Source organism: Papilio polytes, unplaced genomic scaffold (assembly GCF_000836215.1).
Source record: "Papilio polytes unplaced genomic scaffold, Ppol_1.0 DF820711.1, whole genome shotgun sequence".
Taxonomy (NCBI): Eukaryota; Metazoa; Arthropoda; class Insecta; order Lepidoptera; family Papilionidae; genus Papilio; species Papilio polytes.
Window position 1 is genome coordinate 1,067,433 of NW_013528493.1, and position 18,521 is coordinate 1,085,953.

The 18,521-nt window shown below is 33.7% G+C and overlaps 2 protein-coding genes across 3 annotated transcripts; one reads left to right on the top strand and one right to left on the bottom strand.

Annotated features, from left to right (window-relative positions):
* Positions 1-2,580: 2,580 nt before the first annotated feature.
* Positions 2,581-10,422, top strand: LOC106110236. The gene is made up of 7 exons (XM_013291980.1): positions 2,581-2,653; positions 8,075-8,263; positions 8,503-8,668; positions 8,785-8,963; positions 9,098-9,308; positions 9,457-9,559; positions 9,814-10,422. Exons 2-7 carry the CDS (start codon positions 8,084-8,086, stop codon positions 9,995-9,997), a joined length of 1,023 nt encoding a protein of 340 aa, XP_013147434.1. The 5' UTR covers positions 2,581-2,653; positions 8,075-8,083; the 3' UTR covers positions 9,998-10,422.
* Positions 10,423-11,974: 1,552 nt separating this feature from the next.
* On the bottom strand, positions 11,975-18,521 carry LOC106110228. Of its 2 annotated transcripts, XM_013291969.1 has the most exons (16): positions 18,325-18,520; positions 17,837-17,917; positions 17,340-17,454; positions 17,060-17,139; positions 16,560-16,623; positions 16,204-16,283; positions 15,986-16,052; positions 15,709-15,752; positions 15,175-15,231; positions 14,682-14,804; positions 14,099-14,178; positions 13,506-13,691; positions 13,369-13,435; positions 13,101-13,141; positions 12,629-12,801; positions 11,975-12,243 (listed from the first exon to the last, which is right to left on the bottom strand). In XM_013291969.1, the coding sequence occupies exons 1-16, from the start codon at positions 18,350-18,352 to the stop codon at positions 12,147-12,149; spliced, it is 1,383 nt and encodes a 460-aa protein (XP_013147423.1). In that variant the 5' UTR covers positions 18,353-18,520; the 3' UTR covers positions 11,975-12,146. The 2 variants fall into 2 exon arrangements, with proteins under 2 accessions (XP_013147423.1, XP_013147424.1); XM_013291970.1 differs by lacking the exons at positions 14,682-14,804; positions 15,175-15,231 and having other exon boundaries at positions 18,325-18,521.

Genomic DNA, 18,521 nt, shown 5'->3' on the forward strand with positions numbered 1-18,521 from the left:
GCTTCATTGTGAAAGATAGCACGATTATTTTATACTTTCATTTTTGTTCTTGCCCAGTCTTGAAGGTCTTTTTATATCTACTTTACAGATGTCATGGAAAATAATTTTATTTGTATAGATCCGATAATTTTAATATCTCAATCCAAAACAAATTTAGCTTTTGTGAATACAAAAGAATACATATTCGCTAAAAATAAGCATTAACGTTAGTTATCAATGGTATGTCTTCGTAAGTCTGTGAGTTAGCGTCATAAACTTAGTGTAAGGTCATAAAGTTGCGGGGGACTATTATTATAGGAGGATAGTTTCCAGTAAAGAATTCGCGGTAATAAGAGCGGGTATTAACGTTGCCGAATATTGTCGCTGTCAGCCGCGCGCACCCTTCGTCGACCAACAGTATTATTAAAAATAATTTCTCATTTTTATTACCCACCCTTAGTGCTCCGACTATAAATGATTACGTTATAAGGAGGACTCAGGAGCACAGATTAGTTAGATGCATTTAAGACATGTCAATATGATTAATGTACCTAACAAGATTACTACATCATTGATAACAATTTCCTTATTCTTCTGATAAAGTAGATGGGTAAAAAAACAAATAAAATTCGTGATAAATTTAATTTATTGTTTAATAGCTGTTGCTCACGGCTTCGTCCACGTGAAATTAAAAAACATAGTCTATGTTACTGGATGATAACGTAACTTTTTTGATAAAGAATCTTTGAAATCGGCCCAGTAGTTTCAGAGTTATTTCAATACAAACAAAAATACAAATCTATTTTCTTAAAAATATTATACACTAGCTTTCGCCGGCGACGCCGTCCGCGTGAAATTAAAAAATATATATAAATATATAGCAGGTTTTGGGTTATATCAATACACACAAAAATACAAATCTTTCTTCTTTATAATCTTGTTTCTTACTAATACTAATACTAATATTATAAATGCGAAAGTTTAGGTGGATGGATGGATGGATGATTGTTAGCGTTTGTAGCCTAAAGGGCTGAACGGATCTCCATGAAATTTGGCACAGGTTTAGAGCATAGTCTGGAAGAACACATAGGCTACTTTTTATCCCAGGAATAGTTACAGTTCCCGCGCGATTCAATAATTAAGTTTTTTAATATTTACTCGATCATTTTGCAACGGTTCAACATATCTTATTGAATTTTGGCAGAGATATAAAACAAAGTCTGGAGTACACATGGGATAAGCAACATCACCGAGAAATGTCCGGTTCGCGAGGGATACGTAGCTTTTTGTAATTTATATAGTTCGTATGTTTTCTAATACCACGCTGACAAAGTCGCGGGCAACAGCTCGTATTAGTATAAAGGAGAGAGCGGGCCGGTGGAACAGTTGTTAACTGGACTGGACCAGACCAAAATATAGTCGCCCAGGTTCGATATCCGTCCTGTACCAATGTGTTTTTCAATTATCGAATATTGTGTACCGTTGTTTCATACATTTATCCGACGTGCTTACGGTGAAAGAAAACATCGTGATGCAACCTGCTCATATTCAAATATATGTCAGTTTAGTAACCTTAACTTAGGGTAGACTCCGAGCCCCTCAGTGAGAATTAATTCGTTTTCACGTATAATAATTTAGTAAAGTAGCAAATTGAAAAAAAAAGTTTTAATAAAAGGTTAAACATTTCTATCAATACTATCAGCCCATTAATAGACTCCAAATAAATGGAATCCAATTTCTTTAAATGAAATAATCATTAAAGACATTAGTTACATAAAATATCTGTAAAAACACTTAACTTAAATACAATTTTGGATTAAACACACGTCAACCCTTTAGTGTGTCCGTAGCGCCCCGCGGCGGATTTTTCAAATCAAGGTTATTGGAACATTATGCGTAAGCTTGCAAATGCGATCTTGGCTAATAAATACTAAAGTACTAACTTATACCGAAAACATAATATTTTTGACGAGCTGTCGCCAGCAAACTTTATTAACGCGGAATTTTAAAAAAAATGGCCACCTACTACAACATTTCCTCGTGTATCCGCTATCATCTAAGCTATCACCTCTTCAAAGTCCCGTCAAAATCGGTACAGCCGTTCCGGAGATAGCGGTCAGCCGCCATATTGACCGCGCGGATTTAAAAAAATCCTATAATAGGCCCCTGCATATCAGGCTGTTTCAGAGTTTACCTAGAACAAACGCGGTTTGCGGACAAACATTTATTAAATTCGCTATCACTAAAGAAAATACATCGTCTTTGAGAAATCTGGATTTTTTTTCTATATTACATACAGGCACTCCGATTTCATCATTTACATTTACAGTTAGTCTCTGTGGAATGCTTAATATCGAAATTGGGATAAACATGATAATATTAAACTGTGACCCATGTTAAAACGTGGCTCACAGTTTAATACGTAAAAATGCTAAGCAAATGCTTATACAGTTTTAAAGAATTTTATACGTGATATAAAAAAAAAGAGTTTAGGACATTGTACGATTTTTATCGCTGTTTCGTGATGGGCGTGTCAGAAGTGTGTCCGCCCAGCGCACCGAAGCGCAAGTCAGAAATTTTCCTCAGTCGCTCTCTGAACGTCGCGCAAAGTGCACTATCGTTTAGTGATCATCCGCGCTCTCGTCTAGTTTTTCCGTGTCGCCCGAACAATCACGTAAGTACAATTCTTGTATTAAATTCACCTTAAAATAATCGTACAACTAACATTTACTTTTTTAAAGACGTAATAATATTTAAAAAAAAAAGGAACTTTTGATTGAAGTAATTAAATGTAATTTAATATGACCGCGATAAATATCTATTTATTCTAATATATTTTATAAGAAATGTTTTTATTTTATTTCCAAAATCCGTATAAATTCGATCATCAGTTATCAATTAATAATTGTGTTAAGGGAGCTACTTTGGGTTATTGAAAATTTACTTAAAGTTTCACCGCAGAATTCCTAATTTTAGAGTTAAGCGTTAATTTAAAAAAAATAGTTGTTGAGAGATGAATATAATTCTTGGCTTATTATTTAATTTATTAGAGATGCGAGAATAGTTAAGTTATAGGGACATAATTACATATTGAAGTTTTAAATAAGATTACTAGCTACCTTAAACCAAACCAACTTAGAATATTCTTCATATATGTTTTTTCTTCACGTAGAAAAACGCATTTCGGTGCGAGAAGTAAAGGTTATATTCTAACTTATATTGCTTAAATTAGATTATTATTTTTTAACTAGCTTAACGTTTGTTTTTTTTTAAACTTTGAAAATGTTAAAAAAATAGCTACGTTGATACATAAATTTTAAAATGTCTTCTTTAATTTCCTTTTATCTATTTTCATTATTGACACGGGAAAAATGCTTTAATTTATTTAAAAAAGTAAAAACCTAGTTATTTTAAAACAGTTTCTCAAAAACATTAATAAAAGTATGTTTTTTTCAAAGTCTGATGTTTTTTAAATAAACCAAATAGCTAAATGATCGATACCCTTAAAAATTTTCCCAAAAAACTATTAGCTATCCCAAGAAAACATTAAGGGATGTGGAAATTTAATAACTTTTTGTTAAAGTATACATTTTATATTTAAACCGGCCGAATTTATTTAAACCAAAAAAAGTTAATAACCACCGCTGGATTTTCACGTAGCTACACTTTTTAATATGGCTATGAATGGATAACATCAAGATATTAAGTAAATTTTCTTACACTTGCAACTAATTTAATCAGCGCAAGACATAAAAATTAACCACATTTAATTTTGTAACAATAAATTGAGGTTTACATTGAATAATTAACAAAAAAAAATTATGCTTTTATACCACTAATACTTTTGGATCACTAATAAGATAATCTTACAAAAGCAATTACTGTCGCAAAGAAATTATCTTTAAGTAGATTGTATTCCTGTTTATGCTTTCTTTTTATAAAACTCTTTTTAAATAATCGACGGATACTTAATTTGAGTTAAATAAAACAAGAAAAAATGCTGAGTATACGACACTAGAATGAATTTCTATGAAATCGGTATAACATTTTAACAATTACTTACAAAATTATTTTCAGGTTGCAAGATGCTAGAACCGAGTTAAAACATGGCAGGGATCGTTTATTTGATTTATCAATAAATGGTAATCGTTTGAACATATTATTGAATCAAATATGCTCTGCGAATTGAAGTTTGAATATTTTCTTTATTTAACCTGTTATTTATTCAAATAGTCTTTATCGTAATACGGATGCTTCGCGAAAAATATTAATCTAAAGAATAATTGCATCTTAAAGAAAGGATTTTATCTTAACCAATAAAAAAATCGGCATAAAATAAAAAAAAAAACATGACCTAAAGTTATATAAGTTTTAATAATATTATACTTTATTAAACTGAATAAAGGAACAATTACTCCTATCATAGATTATAAATAATAATATAATAATGGTTAATTGTTAAAAAATTAAAAAGAGATTGATTTCTAATGCATATTTTCTATATACTTTCTACAGGAAAAATATATCATAGAAATCTTGGGTATTGTACTGGCGTTAACATAACGAAGTGGTACCGTAATGCAAGGGGAAAACCAACCTGAAATAGCAGTTGTGGGAAAAACATGATAATAACATCGGAGAAATTTGTTAAAACACAATAACAACTAATTTTACGACCTTTATTACGTTTTAATTTAATTGAAAATAAACACATATTTATGAAAAAAAAAACATGTTTAATTTTATAGTAAAAAATGTAATCAAAAAATTTCACCATCCAGCAGATTATTCAATAAACATGTAACATCTCGATTAGACACTGTATAATTTCTGTTTGATAGCTTCCTACGGTATTGTAAATCAAGGGTATTTTCCCCAAAGATGCCACGTCTAAACGTTGTTAGACGAATCGCTGCGTTAAGCGACAAAAGCACCGCAAAGATTTCATCGTTTTGTCTGCTCCAAATCTACGGATAAGTGAAACGTATCTTGTATCTTCCAACATACCAATTGTTTTGTGTTTTGTTAGCAAAACAACTTCAATTTTACTGTATTTAAATGTTCGTTTTTATTACCTTATTATTATACGTTCGTAAATCGATTGGTTTATGAAAATACTTAAAGACTCAGGACGTTACAAGAACATCAATAGTTATTTTTATATTAAAAAAATATTTTTAAAGCCATCTAGTGTCCAAACAATTACCTCTAGACATAGTAATTTGGAATCCACAATTTTCCGTTGTACACGAGTTTTCCACATACCTTAAAAATAAGTAACTAATGTTTAGAAATTATTCAATTTCTTTAGAAGACGTACATACTATAACATTTAAATAAAACATCTAGTAGTATCAGAGATGTATAAGACGATAGGCAATGATTCTTATCGCAGCATTTATTGAAAAGAGGGTCGAATTCCTATCGCGCATAAATCAGGCCTCGTTGTAATTCTTTCAACCGCGGCTGGTTTCCTTTTTATTGCCCACTTATTGGGCCTTTTACAAGCTATTTATCCTTACTTACCCCAATTACGTACAATATTAGTATTACATATGATACATGATACTAATATTATAAATGCCAAAGTTTAGATGGATGGATAAATCTTGTCAAAGTTTGTAGTCTAAACGGCTGAACGGATTTCGATCAAATTTGGTATAAGTGGAAAGGATAGTTTGGAAGAATACATAGGCTACTCACTTTTGTTTTTGTAATTCCACGAGGACTAAGCCGCGAGCGAAAGCATGTATAAAGTAAATTGTATCATTAATTTAGTATTAAAAAAAGATACAATACGTGATGGAGTTTAGTTGTCATTTTAATATTGCGTTATTATTACTATGAGTTAGCATTGTCGGAATATTTTCCCAACAAAAAAATGGATAGAATTTTTAACCTCCTACTTTTAGAAGTCGGTTTAAAACTAATTATCAACCGTAAATTATTTTTATCTGTGACTTTTAACATCATAATAATATAACGCGAAAGGAGTTGCGGGCATAAGCTGGTATTTATATCCTTTTTATACAAACTACGACAATAGAAACTGACGAACAATGACAAGAATTAACCATAGTCTTGAAAATTACTCTTGTATTAAAATCTGAAACAGTATACTATAAACAAGACTTCTAAAATAGTTAAAGGCCTCTGTGCGAGTGCCACCATATGTATCACTTCATAACGTTTACTTTAGAGCGTGTATTTATCGCCGGCCCCGGGCGTACTATTCTTTTCCCAATTGTTTAGTTTCGGCGCAACAACAATAGACCGGATAGCCGCCAGTAACGAGTGCCAACTGCTCGCACCCGGAACTCCTTGCAACTGATCCACTTATCATAACATTAAACTCTCTGTTTATTACTTGTTACAACTTACATACTTCTTACTTATGTATTACATTTATCTTTTAACTAAACATCTATGCAGACTCTATATATTTTTTTAAACTGTGACCAAGAATAGTAGTTATCTATATCACTTTATCATTGCGAAAAATATTTATTCCTATCGATGATAAAGACATTTTAATTCCAGATAAGATTTTTTATTCTTTGGACACCTTGTAATCGGCTGTCTCTCAATCGCTCATCCGGTTTATGCACCTCCTAAAATCAAACGTATGTTAGTCACAAAAACATGAGATATTTAGCAGTAATTGTTCACTTAATAGATACATTAAAATCCGTACGTAATGAATAAAGTCATCAACCCTGTCCCTCTAATCAAGCCCGGCACTGATCAAAGAAACACAAGTGAACAGCTCGGCTTCACTACAAAGTAACTTGCACGTATTGGTTGTGCAATGTGGTCGTTGTGTTTGTATTGACGACGATCTAACGTTCTAACACGTCTCCGCACAAAGGAGATGGCTTCTGTTTACTTCCACGATTGATTACGACAACAACGCCATTCGAACCATTATACATTGGACATCACGACTAATTGGAAATTCAAACTAGCTGACGCCGATCAGCAGGCGGCTGAAGCGGACTGCACTGATTGCAGAGAACCCACCGTCAACATTAAGGCACGTGTACACTAGTGTTAATTGAAGATGTTCTACTGTTAGCCTTTACAAAGAACGCCAAGATATCCGTTACGCACTCTTATTTTCTCAATAACTATGTATTATCTGGATGTTTATTTGCCAAAGAAAAAACATGAGAAATACAAAAAAATGTTTACAATATTTAATTAATATTTTCGGTTACCAAAGTGTGGCAATTGGTAGTAAACTTTCGCTCGTAATTTGGTATACTTGAGAATTGTCGATTGTTTGAAAAAACAAACTGATAACGCAATTCTATCCTAAAACAATTTACTAGTTATTCTTGATATTGATAAGTTAAAAATATATTTTTTCTAATTTGTTCTTCACATGAGCATCAAGAATCTATGCGGTTGTAAAGACTTTTTATGCATCGATGAAACAAAACCATATTCTACATTCACCAACTGATTATAGTTGATAGCAGGATAATTGGATCTATTTGACATGCATAATAGTAGAAAATTAATGTTTGTCAAAGTTGCAGTTATTTGCATTCTAAGCTGTACTCGTTAGCTCCGTCTTTCCCCGTCCAAGCGCGGCCACTTGCTTGTTAGTATAAACGCTGGCCACTAGAGGAGTAATACAATTGCTTTCAAAATAAACAATTTTATAAGCATTCTTGTATGTGTGCGGTTTGATCGCTTTCAACAGCCGTAATTCCCAACTATTTGTTTGTTTCTTTTGTAAAACCTGAATGATTACTTTCCACGAAACTATCAATACGGCAGCCGCTTAAAAGTGCTTTATGAGGTCGTTAATTTTTCTTTTTAATAGATTTTTGGAACGAGCATTGTGTTTTAATGTCACGTTGTAACACATACTAGTTATACTCAAGATGATATATTTCTGTAAACTGCAGATTGTACTTTGAGCTCAACAAGTTTTCTTTTTAAAAAACTTTTTAACAGACGTTTAACGACACTCCGTATTTAAATTTGAAAAGTACTGTATGTGTAATTGTCCAATTAAAAAAATATGTTTATCGCTGTGCGTATTTATAATTTAATGAATAGCAATAATCGTGTGAGTTGTTTGTAGAACTCAGTCATGGAGGGTTTCCTTCACCACATGGCGCCTCAGTTCCTGCACCCAGCGCTGCAGAGCTTCGGCTGTGGTGCCTTCAGGCCCATCGGCGCTGCATTTCATCCGTTATACCCGGGCAAGGCGTTTGCAAGACATCTGGGCGAACAGTACGCTCTTGGGCATACCGTCGGACAAGCTCTAAGGGTATAAGACACATAATATATAGGATAATACATAATGAAATTATCTTTTATGTTGTTAGGCTTTAAGTTAGTAGAGTAAGTTTGGGTAAACCACATTAAATGATTTCTAATATTTTTTTATCTATTCTAAAGCTTAAAATCATGTACTAAGGTACGGTTTGCGATACCAAAATCAAAGGATTAAAAATCTGAACTGGGTAGGAAGTTAAGTTTATGACAATGTTTATGTATGTATATTAGAGTGTTCGCGACGAGACTGGCACTCCGCCGCTGTACCGACACAGCTACGTAGCGCGCGACGATACGAGCTCCCCCGGCTCGGCCGCCTCCGCCTCCCCGCGCCCTTCGAAGGATGACGAGCCCCCAGCCAGTGCCCCATGCACTGACTCACACGACTTCTTTTCCCGTATGTCATAGTTTTTTATGAACATTTACAATTCTACGTACTATATCAATACTTATAGTAAGACATCGAGGTCTAGTGTGACCGATTTAGTCTAAGGTAGCATTGTGTGTGAACAGCTGACGGTGAGCGTAAGACATCTTGCGGCGTATGCGGCGCACGGCTGGGGCCCGGCGTCGCGCAAGCTCACTTCCTGCAGGAGCTGCAGCACCTGTACAGCCTAAGTGCTCTCCCGAGGGATGCCGCCGTGCCTTCCACCCATTCATTACATCACCAGGATGAAGATGCTCGCTGGGAGGTAGGAATTACGCATTCTTCAGAACAATAAAAAAATTATAGCTCCTCTAAGTTCAACTAAAATCGGGTACATGTTCCATTGTAGTAGATTATTCGAAAACCTTCACCTTTTTGTTGTTAATATTTGGTGTTTAGACATATCAGCGTATCCGCGCGAACCGTCAGCGTCGTCTAAAGTTGCGCACACGCAAGCGTCACCACACGGTGGAGAGCATGCTCGGCTATGAGCTGGAAGAGGAGCGGCGTGAGGAGCGGCCGCGGGAGCCGCGTTACGACGCTGAGGATGAGCCGGTAGACGTCGAGGGTGACTCCCTCGGCTGGCCAGAAGCCGCCATCAGTGTCGACGGTAATTCCTAACATATACATTGAAAGTAATTTTTCAGCAAATAGGTATATCCTAGGACCCATTGAATGACTTTAAACTATTATTGCCGGCTGTTACGTTTTTCCTTTTTTTTACTTTCAATTGTAATGTATAATGTCATTGTTCTTAGATAAAGATCAGCGAAACGATGGAGAAAAGCTACACATGAGCTATACCGAGGACTTGGAGATATCGAGCACCAACGATGCGATGCAATCGCCTGAACGCGTGAGGTATTTTCTATATACAAACCTACAATCTAGTTTTTTCCCTAATTACGTTTTCTTAATAAAATGTGCACCTGGTCGTGTACGAAAGCGTATGCTGCCATTAAAATGTCTTCTTGTCCAAATAAAATTATACAAATTAGTTATTTAGATCTATATTGTTTAGTACTAGAAATAATGCTGCAGGTAAAACGAGTTTTAACATATTTGATAATTCAAGAGGGAGTTATTTTTTTATTTTGAGCACATCGTTTGAATAGGATTGAGACTCCAAAGCCGCTACCGCTGGAGTGCAGCAAGGGCGAGCCAGCTGAGCGGCCGGCGGAAGTGTCGACATCGGAGTGGGCGCCGGCAGACTGGCCTGCCTTGCAGGATCCGTACCTCCACGCCAGGCACAAGCCCGAAGGAGAGAATCTACCCTCTTCCACAGACACCCGGAACTAAACACAACACTATCAAAAATAACAACTCACCAACAAGATATACCAACTTAACAAAACGAAAAAACATTCAATATCCACTCATCATTAGATAACAACTCACCAACTCGAAATACCAACTCAAAAACATCGGATTAGTTAGATCGGAGTTATGGTGGGTTTCCCTGCTACGTTTAACTAATCATTAGTGTTTTTGGTTCGATAAATTCATGAAATGCATTTCCGAACTTCGGTAGCTTGAGTTTTACTCCGATGAAACTAATAATAATCGCTAGGTAATGGCAAAATAAGTGGAAACTTCAGAAACCTAGCATTAGTATGCACCTGTTCCAAATCAAAAATCAACAAGTTAAATCTTTCATAGTTTAATATTTCCCATGAAATATTGATAAAAAAATTTAGATCCACCATCGTTTTGAAGTCGGTTGAAAACAAATACCCATGTACATAATTTACGTAGTAAAATAATCAACATAAAATTTTTAAATTAACTACTAACCCTTAAGATTTTAATGTTTATAGAAAGATAGCTTTTTATTGATATTTCATAGCAGTCTACCTTCTATCTGTAAAAAGCTTATTCCTATTTACATATATTCGCAAATATGAATTACAAAAACAAGATATTGCGTTATAAGATGTTGCTTATAGCTTACTAGTAAGATGATTCTGATGAAAATCTTGACAGAAACTATAAAATGTAATGAATGTAAAAAAGTTAATTAATTGTATTATTTTAATGTATGTAAATGATATGTTGAATTTTTCATGTTATCCGAATGAGTTTCCACTGTCGAAATACCTGTATAAATATGTCTTTCTTATTTTAGAAAAAAACTACAATTGTATGTTACTGTAAGGGTCATTCGACGGTAGGAATTAACAAATACAAACATCGTTCTGTAAATTAATTAAAAGCAACATTTTCATCATCTTAATATTTTGATTGATTGTTTAAACAAATTTTGTCTTACAATTTTCAGCTTTCAATAAAGTTAGGACGTTACCTTTCTATGATCAAAACAGATTTTTTAACATTTGACTTCGAGTCTTAACTTTAGTGATGTACATATTATCTTTAGAATGGCCTTATTATTTTGTTTTATTTGCAACTTATAGATGTTTGTATTATCGTTGTGTCTTATTGTTTTAGATTTTAAATGTGTAAAACACAAAAATACAACGTCTATTTTAACTTATTCGTGCTAAAACTTTAGAAAATAACATTAATCTCTAGTAAATTTTAACTTTTAATAATGATTTTAGACATTAAATGTAATACTTAGGGACCCACAGGATTTTTGCACACAAGTAGGTACAGTCGCGCAATCTCGCGGTGTTTCAATAACGGAAAAACAGCCTTGTTCCTTACAACTCCGCCTCTTCTTACAAATAATCAGGTAGCAATGTTGTGAGTTGTTGTTGAGTTGCGTAAACCACGAGATTAAAATTAAAAACAATTAGCCGTGTACCAATGACTGTTCTTTTTTCGTAGACATTTGAAAGCCTCGGTGTATTATTTATTATTCCGCATCTGCGTCTTAATGTGTACAATACTTTTAAATGGCCTTAGTTTTTGAGGTGTAACACCACCAGATTCCCCGATTGTACACACAACACGATTTTTCCGTGTAGTAGTGTTTTAAACTATTATCGTTTATTTTAAGGTAAATTTTTACATTAACGTAATTTATATCTATTTACTGTTTTCTAAGTATACATTACGTCTATAAGCATTTTGATCCCGTGGGCCCTTAAGAGTAGAATAAATTTATTAGTGTATTTAATAACTCATTATTATTAAAATTATCAATTAGATGTTGTCTTGATGGAATTAAATTATTACTTGAAGTTTAATTTATGATCCCTTACATTATAATTACTTTAGATTTTTGAATTCTCTACTATCGAAAAAGTAAAATAATATAGAAGTACTAATTGAGGGTTAACTAAATTATTGTTCAATTAAAACAAGTACCAATCTGGATTAAGGTTATTTATTTGCAAATTTACTTTTTTTTTCTTATAACCAAAAGGTGTTGTATTGATTAAAATCAGCGTGTAAATTGTCATCATTTCTTCTTAATATTCTTTTATTTTTATTTATGCAAAATAAAACTGTTAATTTTCAATAGAAATCAAAGAGAATAATGTCAGCGCGGCGGCTTGCTACTGAAGGATTGCTGGTCAATAAGATCGTCGCTGTCCTCCGTGTGGCATTTGAAAGTAAGAGCTTTAGACGGGTTAATCCTGGAATATCAACTTTATTATTTATAGTTCTAGGTTGCATTTTGCAAGCCTAACAATGTTTCAATTACCATGATTTGTCAACAGCACACGCCACGCACTAGTCTCGATATAAAAGGGAACCCTTTTACACAACATACATGAACACTTATGATTAAGTTACAATGTATAATATTTGATAGACATGAGTATTCATAGTAAAACTCTAGGTTTTAAGATACCTATTTTAGATTTTCTAAATCAGTTCAGTCTTGTTAGGACACAATAGAATTAACATACAGACAAAAACATTTATTACCTTTCTCCATCAGCCGTGTATCAAAGTTTATAAGACATCGAAAGTTTATATGAATAGAGTATTTTTTCCGATGGTATAAAGTATGCTTACCTCTTCAACGAGGGCCTACGTTTTCGGCAACTGGCGGTCTTCAGAAACTTCCCAACGATGACGTTGTTAGATTCATACAGTCTCAGCAGCTGATCGAATGACATTGATTTGTATTTTGGCAGCGTCACGGTCACTTTCCCGAGCTTCAGCACATTTAACTCTTTTACCTGGACCTTATTAAAGGGCATAAAAATACATAGATGAACGTAAAAGAGAGAGATGTCCCAGGACCACGCCAAAAGACCGTGGTCTCTGCCTACCCCTCGCGGTTACACGCGTGTGAATGCGTTCCATTTCTTACCATGGTTTCCAACTTTACACCACCCGTACAAAATCGAATCATGTCCCTCTTAAAAAAAGTGAGTGCAATGTATTTTTGTACGGATATATTTAAAGTGAGAACCCAAAGTATTTCAGTCTGTGGGTGTATTTGTGTGTATTCTGATTGATCGTTTTAATTCCATCAAATTACCTCATCCTTAACACCCGCGTCGCTGGTGCAGTGACGAAGGCCTGTAACAGTACCACAGTTAAATACAATCTGTTCTATAACATCAGCTTTAGTCTGGAATTGAAATTAAAATAATAGTTTAATAGTTTACTGGTAAACTAGGAATTTTAGCAGTAACATCTCATTCATAATGGAACGCCTCATGTATGTATTTATGCCCTTCGTTTAACATATTCTGCCTGATTAATATGGTTGTAAAGATTAGTTAAAAATTACGTTTATTAATTACCCATATGATGAGCCATTGTAGATGGTATTTCTGATATTGGTTGGTTAACTTTTAAGCCATGCAGGACCTAGGTGAAAATAAAATTACTTTTATATTTGCGCAAATATAAGCATTATAAAGCTTAGATAGGACTTCACCTGTTGAATATTCAAGCCCACATTATGCGATGGCGTTGCCGACTTGGATGACACGAAAGGTATGTGCGCTTTATTTGTGCTGGGTTCGTATGCCTTAGTGCTCCTTTGCTTCGACCGAGACGCCACCGTCGGCAACTCGTAGCGCCGCCGCACCATAAACTTCATCACTTTCCTTATTTTTTTGCTCTGTACAAAATTAAATCAATGATATCCTATGTACATTCTACGATCAAAGTCTTTTAAATAAAATAATCAGTCGATTCTTTCAGTCTTCTTTTTATACTAGCATTTGCCCGCGACTCCGTCCGCGTGAAATTTAAAAATACTTATAAAGGAATGAAAAATAGCTTATGTTACACAGAGATAATTTACCTTCCTAACGGTGAAAGAATTTATAAAATCGGCCGAGTAGTTTTTGAGCATATTCATTACAATCAAACAAACAAACAAAGTTTTCCTCTTTATAATAATAGTATATATTGGTGAGTGCTTTTTAAAATAACTGTATGTACAAGTCTGATCAACGCAACTCTAAACTCCGTGAAAAATCTAGAGTAATTCACCCATTTTAATTACTATTGAGAGACAATCACCCTTTTAGTTGACTCGTCTCCACTTTCAGTAAGACTTTCAGCCACAGGAGCGGGTGCAGTGCCCCGCACGACAGCGTAAGCTGGAAATATTGAATAACTTTTTATCATGTCAAAAATATTAGCAAAATAAACTATTTATGCGAATTGCGATAAAATCACTAAAATGTATGGAAAACTGGGCAAAACAGTTAATTAGTTATACTTTAGTTCCGCAACGCGACCGCGGTAAGGAAAATAAAATAGTAGATCTTTATTACAATTATGTAAGGTTAGCTTTCATCCACAACGCCGTCCATGTGGAATTAAAAGAAATTAAAAGCAAGTAACCTAAATATGTGTTCTACCAAACTATGCTCTACATTTATACCATTATTTTCGAGATCCGTTCAGTCGTTTAGGATACAAGCATCCATCCATCCATGTAAACTTTCGCATTTATAATATTAGTATTGACTTCAAATCCAACTTTTAATGTGCATGTAATAGTAAACTACTAAAGCTACGATTGCTTTAAGAGTGTTACTTGTGACATGTTACTATGAGTCAATAAATTACGGTATATAAAGTATACTTTTTTTATTACCACCGGGACCATGTTTTCTTTGAGATGCAGCATAATTTTCCTGCCAAGAGTCCCCGGAAGACTCGCTGCGATTCATATTGAACAATTCCACTACAGGTCGTTTCGGATTTTCAATCCCATCATCTTTACGTTTCAAAAAAAAAGAACATAGTAGAAGTTAAAGAAACTGATTACTTCAACGTGATTTGTAGACAAATGACGGTCTCATACACCATTCAGCTATGCGTGTTAAAAGTAGAAACTATTATTTAAAATGTCCATATTCCCTTTTGTTGTTTCAATTCGTATAATGTGGTTAATAATAAGCCTTCTTAAAAAAGTGCATACTGTTGGCCGAGTACATAAAAAACTAAAGATTAACAGCCTTACAAGTAATTGAGTATAATCCAAATTTGTACTAATATTTGCTTATACTCAGTTTATTCCTAAGTTAAACTTCATACCGCGTTTATTTGTAAGGTTGTAAGTGTAATAATATTACTGGAATACGTACTAGAACGTCTTCTTGTCTTATAAGTCACGCTATGACGCGATGATTTAGATGCATGGTCTGCAATAGAAATTATCCAAATATATTTTTCATTGATAAATAAAATTATTTTATACAACTCGACCGAAGAGAAACTGCAAAATCTTACTGTTACTAATAGTTCACGTGCAAAAGTTTAGATGGATGGATGTTTCTTAGAGTCTTTAACTTAAACTGCTTAACGGATTTCCATGATATTTGGCATAGGTGTAGAGGATAGTCTGGAAGAACTCATAGGCTACTTTTGATACCAGATAGTAACGGTTTCCGTGGAATACATATTTTTTTTGTTTACTCAATAATTCTGCAATAGTTCAACATATCGTATTGAAATTCGGCACAAAAACAAAACAACGTCTGGAATAACACACGGGATACGGTTCATCCCCGAAAAATGTCAATTTGCTGAGGGATACGTAGTATTGTTTTATAGTTCGCATGTTTTTTAATACTTCGCGAACGTATCGCGGTCAACAACTAATGTACTAATATATTTACTTTCTCCGTCGCCTCTAACGCCATTTGCTTCGTGTAGTGGTGGCCTGTTAGATAAAGAGTTATCAGTATTACACGAATAATAGTATTTAAAAATGTAATTAAGCCAATTCAAATGGAAAGTACGATGTCAGATTGAAACTAATACAATAGAGCTGCTTAGCATAAAGATATTCAAATTTCTATATAAACAATGAAAAGGTTATTAAAAACTTGAAGTTTAAGTAGACTGTGCTTATTATAAAGCATTCCTACTTTCAAGATTCTGTCAAATACTTACATGTTATTGCCCGTTTGAACAAATTCATTGTCCCACTCACAATAGGTAGTTTCTTCCTTACTTTGTCCTTTAATGTAAACGTGAAATGTTATTGTAAGTATGTTTATACATTATAAGCCAAACTTGTATCAGCGAGTAGTTTCAAATATTTTGTTATCTCTTCTCTACGTAGGTGAAGTCGGGTCGGATAATCAGTCATAAATAAATCGGAAACTTACTTTTTGGAGTTTTTTTCTTTATTGTTACATAATCTGCAGTGCCCTCCGACACCTTTCCCATGGAGTTCATTCCAGTTCCACTACGTAAATAAAAGTCTTACTAATTTATTTTTCTAATATTATGAATGTAAATATTGTATGGATGGATAGATGTTCGAGTTTGTAACCCTAACTGCGGAATGGATATTGTTGACATTTGGCAAGGATGTAGAGCAAAGTCTACTAGTACTTTGCTGTTTATCCTCTCCATCGACGGAATCGAGGGTAAAAGATAGTGTTTTAAAAAAGTATTTATACTGTAGATAACAAACAATTAGTAAGAAACATCAAGGTTTCAATTCATGAGTAGTACTTACGCGTTATTGCCAGTTTGTGCAAATTCGTTGTCCCATTCGCAAAACGTTTCTTCCTTACACTGTCCTAGAATTTAAATGATAAAATAAAATTGGAAGTTACTATTAGAGACATTGCTATCACTAGAAACAGGCTGACATTTAGTTACCACGGTAATTGATTTTGAGACAACTACGGGCATGTGTGTGGTACGAAGGTTGACATTGAGAAGACTCATCCCCTACATACTTGTGTTCATTTAATTTGTCCGGTTGTTACTGGTATATATTCGCGTTACGCTAGTAACTGCCACATGCCAGTAAGTAGATTGTAAGCTACTACTCTATTCTACTGGCAAGTGTACCCCTTCCCAAGAAACAAAGAAATGCTTACTTGTACCTTTATAAATGATTTTACGTAAAATACCATTTCAGATAGACGGCGATAGGTAAACAACATTTAAGGAACATAGGCAGACAGTGTATGGCTGCCCTAGGTGAAAAGTAAAGTTTAAAAAACTTACTTTTAGGATTTTTTTTTCTTATAGTTACATAATCTGAGTTGAACTCCGACATCTTTCCTATAGTGTTGAGTCCAGTTGCACTAAACAAACAAAATTATTTTTGGGTATTAAAAAAATATTCTAAGCACAACTTTGGGCAATTTTCTACACCAGGATTATGAGCGAAATCCAAAAAAAGGCAATTAGATATAATAAGACTATTTCTCATCTTGTTTATATTTAACTATATTTCGATTCTCTAGAATAAATGTTATTTTAACAAAATTTGTTTTATTCTTACCTCCTTTTTTTCAGGTTTTTACGTCTTTTCGAATTATTAATTAAATCTGAGAGCTTTTCTTGTAATTCTGTGCATCGGGTTTCCGCAAATTGAAATTTATCTTCATGATTTGTTGCTGGAAAAATTTAATTAATTTAAGGTAAAGATTTTTTTTCTTCAGTGTATATTATAAATAGTTCGGAAAAAGTTAAAGTAGAAAAACGGTAATGCTATTTTCATATTTAATTCTGTGAGATATCTATTAGATTTCTGTGTTTCTTCTATACTGACATTAGAAAGAGGAAAGATTCGATTGTTTGCTTGTATGTTTGCATCGAATAGGTTCTGACACTACTGAACCTATTTGAAAAAATCTTCCAATATTGGGGAACTACACTATCCCAGGATGCCATAGACTAATTTTATTACTAGATTTTTAATTTCGCGCGAACGATGTTGCTTGCAAAACCTAATCATAAGTATATTGCCAAACGGTTATGCAGTTTACAAAAAAATACCTTTAACAAGTAACTTTCTTTCTGAAAGAGTTCCATCCAATAGTACACCAGCTAAGCTACTGGTACTTTTGTGGTGTTTATCTGTTCAAGTCAAACACGTTTTATTTTAAAATTTTGGAACATTACAAAATATTTTATTTAAATATGTAATTAATAAAATCACGATGATATATTTTTCGATTCCACAAACTTGCATCAACAAACACAAGCATTGATGTTTGCAACACATCATTTCCAATACGTATACTACATATACTGAAAAACTAAATTGCAAATTAAGTTACATGCATATAGACAATTAAATCAGCGATATATGCATGTGTTTTGACCCGTTGATCCACCTCCTTATCAAGAAAAAAATCCACTAATGTATTGCCCGTGACACGCATTTTCATGTTTTCCATATTTTATCCACTGAAAACATGTCCTCTATCGTATTTATTAGCCGATAACGCAGGATAGAAATGAACCTTAAATAAAATATTGACCTTTTGTTAACTTTAATCTGTCACTCATTTTAACTTGGAATTTTCTTATTGCACACCTAAAGAACTTCCTACACAATTTAAGTTTGATACTGTTAAAACTAATAATTAAAAGAGGGTGTTAAAAACTGATAAAAACACTAAAAAATTCATCCCGTCAAAATTGTCATAACCTTACCGGCTCGTGAACAAGATAGGAT

Coding starts and splice junctions, on each gene's coding strand:
- LOC106110236 (XM_013291980.1), top strand. CDS start 8,084: ATGGAGGGTTTCCTTCACCACATGGCGCCTCAGTTCCTGCACCCAGCG. Junction 9,309..9,456: donor AGCCGCCATCAGTGTCGACG/GTAATTCCTAAC, acceptor CATTGTTCTTAG/ATAAAGATCAGCGAAACGAT. Junction 9,560..9,813: donor CAATCGCCTGAACGCGTGAG/GTATTTTCTATA, acceptor TCGTTTGAATAG/GATTGAGACTCCAAAGCCGC.
- LOC106110228 (XM_013291969.1), bottom strand. CDS start 18,352: ATGAGTGACAGATTAAAGTTAACAAAAG. Junction 17,918..18,324: donor CAGATTAAAGTTAACAAAAG/GTCAATATTTTA, acceptor TGACTTGAACAG/ATAAACACCACAAAAGTACC. Junction 15,232..15,708: donor CGTTAGAGGCGACGGAGAAA/GTAAATATATTA, acceptor TTTCTATTGCAG/ACCATGCATCTAAATCATCG.